A 6,469-nucleotide genomic window follows, 5' to 3' on the forward strand; every position below is an offset into this window, starting at 1 on the left:
CTTCTTTGCTGCGTCTTGGCCTCTTCCTTACTTGCCAGAGACATTTGGCTGGGGTGAGCGGAGTAAACCTCAAGCTCTCTGCTGCTGTGGATGATGCACAAAAGAGGGATTATTAAATTTCATCTCGGCATTGAAACATTTCACTTACAAGCATCTTTTGCCACATACCGATCACTTTTTCATTGGCCATTGCCAGGCACACGTCCCTGCAAGCACCCTAAGCATGGTGAGGTTTGGGGGGAGAGGAGGAAGGGGCTGTGCATATGGACAAAAGAAAATAGTCTTTGTAGGGCTCACAGTGCAGCTTTGCAGTGGACTCATTCTAACACAATCCCACACTTTTCCACAGGTGGGCATAATTCTAGCAGGCATCTCACTGCTGAGGGTAAGCAGGGAAACCAGGACACAATTACTGCGTGCTTACAGCTTTCCTCCTGCTCCATATTCAGCTAAACAATGCGCTGCTTTGTTCCCTGCACACGTGATTGCAGACTAGCATGAGACAGTGTCCTACAAAGGGGAAAGGAACGAAGCTGCACTGCCATGGAACTTGTGGAAGAAGATTAAGAAGTAACTCTGGGAAACTTTCCAGAACATCTCTATGGAGGAGTCCTTTGAGATCTCAGTGTCCATCAACATATGTAAATCCCTGACTAATGCTATGTCAACATCAGAGAGCCCATAGCTACCATAGTATCATAGGGGTAGCCGTGTTAGTCTGAATATGTAAAAGCGGCGAGGAGTCCTGTGGCACTTTACAGACTAACTGAAGTGTTGGAGCATAAGCTTCCGTGGGCAAAGACCCACTTCGTCAGATGAATATTAGATTGACAGAGCCAGACGTGTACCCAGAAGCTATGGGACAAGCCTGCTATGGGACAAGCCCAAGAAAGAAACCAACAGAACACCACTGGCCATCACCTACAGTCCTCAGCTAAAACCTCTCCAACACATCATTAGTGATCTACAACCCATCCTGGACAATGATCCCTCGCTTTCACAGGCCTTGGGAGGCAGGCCAGAACTTTCCCACAGACAACCCGCCAACCTGAAGCATATTCTCACCACCAACTACACACCGCACCATAATAACTCTAACTCAGGAACCAATCCATGCAACAAACCTCGGTGCCAACTCTGCCCACATATATATACCAGCAACACCATCACAGGACCTAACCAGATCAGCCATATTGTCACTGATTCATTCTCCTGCACAGCTACTAACATAATATATGCCATCATGTGCCAACAATGCCCCACTGCTATATACATCGGCCAAACTGGACAGTCCCTACGTAAAAGAATCAATGGACACAAATCAGATATTAGGAATGGCAACATACAAAAACTTGTAGGGGAACACTTCAATCTCCCTGGACACACAATTGCAGATCTAAAGGTAGCCATCCTGCAGCAAAAAAACTTCAGGACCAGACTTCAAAGAGAAACTGCTGAGCTACAGTTCATCTTCAAGTTTGACACAATCGACTCTGGATTAAACAAAGACTGTGAATGGCTAGCTAACTACAAAAGCAGCTTCTCCTCTCTTGGTATTCATACCTCCAGATCAGCTACTAGAAGTGGGCCTCATCCTCCCTGATTGGATCCACCTCGTCATCTCCAGCCTGATTCTGGCCTGCATATTTATACCTGCCTCTGGAAATTTCCACTACATGCATCTGACGAAGTGGGTCTTTGCCCACGAAAGCTTATGCTCCAGCACTTCAGTTAGTGTATAAGATGCCACAGGACTCCTCGCTGCCATAGTTACCATAGCGATGGTGGCATAGCTCCCCAGCATATAGATGGGCTATACTGACAAAAGTTTGTCTGTCTGTGTGGGAACATCAGTTGCCCATAAGATGTTAACTACATTAGGGTACGTCTACACTACAGCGCTAGTTCGAACTAACTTAGTTCGAATTAGTTAATTCGAACTAAGCTAGTTCGAACTAACGCATCTAGAACTAAAAACTAGTTCGAACTAGCGTTTTGCTAATTTGAACTAGCAAGTCCACATTGAGTGGACTCTGAACAGGGCTTAAGGATGGCCGGAAGCAGTGCCGGCAGGGCATCAGAGAAGGACTTAGAGCGTGGAGATGCTGTCTCAGGCTAGCCGAGGGCTGCACTTAAAGGGTCCCGACCCCCACCCCGGACAGATAGTTCTCAGGGGTGCCCCGCTTACAAACCAGTCCTGGCTTGGAGTGCCCGAAGTACCCACACTGGGCACATCACACCACTCGGCCATCAGACCGGCTGCACTTGCCGCAGGCTGCCATCTGGGGAGAGGGGGCAATCGGGGGGCTGCAGGAGAGCTTCCACCCCCAGAAGCCCACAGAGCCAGCCCAGTCCTCCCCATCGGGGGCTCGTGCCCCATTCCTCCCTCACCTCCTTCCACTTACCCTTCCCTAGCCCCCCTTCTTATTGATGTACAAAATAAAGGACACGTGTGTTCAAAAATAGAAACTCTGTCTTTATTGAACAAAACTGGGGGAAACTGGGAAAAGGAGGTGGGAGAGGGGAAGAGAGAGGCTGGGAGAGGGGAGGGGGAAAACTGGGAGGAGGGAGCTGAAAGGGGGAAGCAAGGGAAAGGAGGGGGTGGGGAAACTGAACGATCAGGGGTGGGGGTCTCGCCGGGCCGACCGCCTCCCAGTACGGCGAGGGAGGGGGCCTCGGCATCCCCGGGGGGATGGGGGGAGGGTGCGGAGGTTGAGGTGGGGGGTGTGGACATTGAGGAAGAGGTTGTGGGGGTTGAGGAGGGAGAGGTGGGAGGGGGAGCAGGAGTGGGAGGAGGGACAGCAGTTGGGGGGACAGCTGGTGCAGGATCAGCACGGGGCACCATGCTCTGCAGCAGGAGCTGCAGGTTGGTGCTCAGCCCTCGGAGCTCAGACAGCAGCTCGTGGCGGACCTGCAGGTCTTCCTGCATCCACAACCGTAGTGTGCGGTGCACGGCTTGCAGGGCCCCAAGGTGCTGGTCCCAGTATTCCTGCTCCATGCTGGCAGTCCAGAGCAGGCCGCGGGTGCGGGAGCATGTCCCGGGCGGGGTGGTGCGCCCTGCACGAGCAGCTGGTGCAGCTGTAGAGAAAGAAGAGAAGGGGTCAGTTCTCCCTGGGGACGCAGAGGATGATGCCCAGCCCCCTCCCCAACTCCGCAACGTGAGGGTGACCATATCCTGCACCGTCACAGCCGCTGTGCTTGTACAGAGGCCATGGTCAGGATGTCTGGCTCTCCCCGGGACTGGGAGCTGCCCCAAGACCGCACCCATGTCCCTGGGTGCCATGTATAGTGTGGCCGGGGCGGCGGGGGGGAAGGGGAGATGTCCCCTGCCTCCGTGTAGAGGGGACATGTGAAGGGAAATCATCCTGCTGGGTCCTGCCCCGGGATCGGGAGCATGTCACGTCTCTTTGCACAAGCATGTGCCTATTGGGCAATGGCCCCTGGGTGTCACGCAGCTGGAGCCACCTGCCCAAGGGTGGCATGGCACGTGCTCGCACGTGCACAGGTGTCTGCGTGATCCGTGGAAGGCATGGCCCACGCGCGCGGTCCCTGGTCTCCCTCCCACCTCCCCCCCCCGAACTACTTAATTCAAACTACTTACCTGGTACGGTCTCCCTGGACGACGCTGCTGGCGGTGACCCTTCTGGTGTGCCCAGGTCAGGGCCCTCTGGTCCCGGCTCGATGTCCCCCGGGCTGGCACGGACCGCCCTGCCCCCCAAGACTTGGTGGAGGGCAGTGAAGTAGGGGCAGGTGGCAGCCCCTGCAGTGGCGCCGCCTCTTGTGGCCCTGGCGTACGCCTGGTGCAGCTTTTTAATTTTAATGCGCACCTGCTCCTGGGTGCGCCTGTGTCCCCTGGTGGCCATGGCGGCTGCTATGCGCCCATAGACGGCCGCATTCCTCCTCCTAGTGCAGAGATCATGGACGTTGGGGGCCTGCCCCCAAACCTCAATGAGGTCCATGACCTCCGCACTAGTCCAGGAGGCCGCGCGCAGTCTACGGCCCCTGGCTGGCCCCTGGGTGCTAGGGGACTGGGCAGGGCACGTGTCACTCGCACTGGCTGCCTGGCTCATGGTGGGGCCACTGGTTCGGGGCAGAGACTCCTGGCAGGGCTGGCTGACTCTAGTGCCGTCTGGCCAGAGTCTACCCCTTTAAGGGCCCGGGGCTGGGGGAGAGGAGAAGAGTTTTCCTGGTTGTGCCCAGAGAGGCCACCAGGGGGAACCTGGGAAGGGCTAGCCTCCCACTAGTTCGAACTAAAGGGCTACACAGTCCTTAGTTCGAACTAGCTAGTTCGAACTAGGCGTTAGTCCTCGTAAAATGAGGTTTACCTAGTTCGAACTAAGCGCTCGGCTAGTTCGATTCAAATTCGAACTAGCGGAGCGCTAGTGTAGCGCCTATTAAAGTTAGTTCGAACTAACGTCTGTTAGTTCGAACTAACTTTGTAGTGTAGACATACCCTGAGGGTTTAGCTACACTGGGGCTTTTGTCAGCATAGCTACATTGATCAGGGACATAGTTTTTATGCCAACATAACTTTTCATAAAAGATTTTGCTTATATTCAGAATACCAGGCCTTTGTACATTATTAAATCACACATGTATTTTTTCAATCACAACTACTTTATATGCCACAGCTTTAGTAAAAATTACTCTGGGTGATCATGAGGCTTCAGCTGCCCAAGAGGTCCTACCACCTGGCAGCCCCTGGGGAGAGTAGGAGGAAAAGCCATGGGGAGGGTGGGGAAGTGGTTGGTGGCCCGCTCTATGCATGACACTGGAGGGGGGGATGTTGGGGGAGGTTTGTGTGAGCATGCCACTTGACAGATAGTGCTACTGCATTCCCCTCCTCTTTCTCCCCCTGGCAGGCTCCCATGCACATGATCAGTCTCCTCCTCATCACCACGCTTGACCAGGAGTGGATGCTGTCTGAGGGCAGGCATGACACTGTGTGGCACTGCTGTGTGGTTCCATGAGCCCAACCTCCTTAGTGGTGGCTTGTTGTGGAAAGATGTCCCACTACGGAGGCTGGAATAAGACCCCTCTGGGAACCTTGTGAGAAGGACTGAGGGTTTCCTGTATGACAGCATCATGGGGCTGAGTGCTCTGGACTGGCACTCCATGTCCCGAAGCCAGGTGGACCAAAAGGAGCACACAGCCCCTTGCAGCCCACTGCCTGCACCAACATGAAGATAGGGAAAGTTCCAGAACTCACCTGAAGTGCCCTCTTTGGGTTTCTCCAAAGTCTGGGAGACATCCTGGGAGGGGTGAACCAGCTCCAGGGTGAAGAGCAGCTCCTGGCTGGCAAGCATGGACACTTGGCTGGCCTGCTCCTCCTCTTCCACCTCCTCTTTCTCAGCCTCCACCCCGCCCTCCTGCAGGCTGATGCTGGGTTTGTCCTGGCTGGAATTGATGACAATGGTGGGGGAAATGACTAGCCCACCCCTCCTAGGATGGCATCCAGCTAGTTGTGGTAATGGCAGCTGTTCAGTGCCATCCCAGAGCATCTGCTCTGTTCCTGGCCTTTTGGAAGACCTGCCAGAGCTCTTTTAATTTCATCTGACACTGGCAGAATGCCCTTTGTAAGCCAGGCTGGCGGTGATCTGGCTGTACACTTCTGCATTTCTCTTCCAGGTGTGGAGATCCTGGAGGTTTGTTTCCTCCTTCCAGACCTCAGTGAGGTCCAGGATCTCTGCACCAGTCCAGACCAGAGTTCTCCTGCGTTCCTGGTCAATGGTAGCTGAAAGAGCAGCAGGAGTGCTGGCAGTCATGGGAGAGTCTGCTGGAGTGTTGGGGTCACTCATGGGTCCCTCGGTTGCTGCTGTATTGCACAGGGCTTTCACAGCTCTCCATGTGGGACAAGCCCTTCTCCTTCTGCCAGGACTTTTAAGGTCCACAGGTGGAGGGGAGCAGTGATGATGCCAGGTGCCCAGAGTGGTCAAAGCAGCAGCTGCAAGAGGCTTCCAGAGGCCCATCTCCAGACGAGTGAGCAAACAACGGAACCGGGCTTTCAGACGCCCAAAAGCGCACTCCACTTGGTTGCAAGCCCGGTTGAGGTGGTCGTTGAATGGGGTCTGGTTGTGGTCCGGCCATCCCGTGTAGGGCCGCATTAGCCAGGGCAGCAGGGGGTAGGCCACGTACTCCACAACACATGCGAGCATGGGCTCGTCCTCGACAGTAAATTCCCACTGGGGAAAGTAAGTGCCCGCCTCCAGCCTGCCAAACAGGCCAAAGTTGCAGAGGATGCAAGCATCATGTGCCCAGCTGGACCAGCCCGCATAAATGTCCAGGAAGCAGCCACGGTGGTCCATGAGGGCCTGAAGTGCAATTGAGAAGTACCCCTTTCTGTTTATAAAATGGGCTGCTCAATGCTCTAGGGCACGGACGGGGATGTGGGTTGCATGCAGGGCTCCCCCTCAGTTGGGGAACCCGAGGGCAGTGAAGCCGGCTACCGTAGCATCCACGTTGCGCAGGC

At 54.8% G+C, this 6,469-nt stretch overlaps 1 protein-coding gene across 1 annotated transcript; it reads right to left on the bottom strand.

The window, feature by feature from the left end:
- Nucleotides 1-373: 373 nt before the first annotated feature.
- LOC142830264 (uncharacterized) lies at nt 374-4,339 on the bottom strand. Its single transcript, XM_075934393.1, has 3 exons — nt 3,602-4,339; nt 2,492-3,078; nt 374-379 (listed from the first exon to the last, which is right to left on the bottom strand). The coding sequence occupies exons 1-3, from the start codon at nt 4,068-4,070 to the stop codon at nt 374-376; spliced, it is 1,062 nt and encodes a 353-aa protein (XP_075790508.1). The 5' UTR covers nt 4,071-4,339.
- Between the last annotated feature and the right edge of the window lie 2,130 nt (nt 4,340-6,469).

Source organism: Pelodiscus sinensis, chromosome 7 (genome assembly GCF_049634645.1).
Source record: "Pelodiscus sinensis isolate JC-2024 chromosome 7, ASM4963464v1, whole genome shotgun sequence".
In the NCBI taxonomy this organism is placed as follows: Eukaryota; Metazoa; Chordata; order Testudines; family Trionychidae; genus Pelodiscus; species Pelodiscus sinensis.

What these genes read in the sequence shown, in the direction of transcription:
- LOC142830264 (XM_075934393.1), bottom strand. Translation starts at nt 4,070, where the DNA reads ATGAGCCAGGCAGCCAGTGCGAGTGACACGTGCCCTGCCCAGTCCCCT. An exon ending in GTCCAGGGAGACCGTACCAG is followed by an intron (nt 3,079 to 3,601) that starts GTAAGTAGTTTG and finishes CTTTCTCTACAG; the next exon opens with CTGCACCAGCTGCTCGTGCA.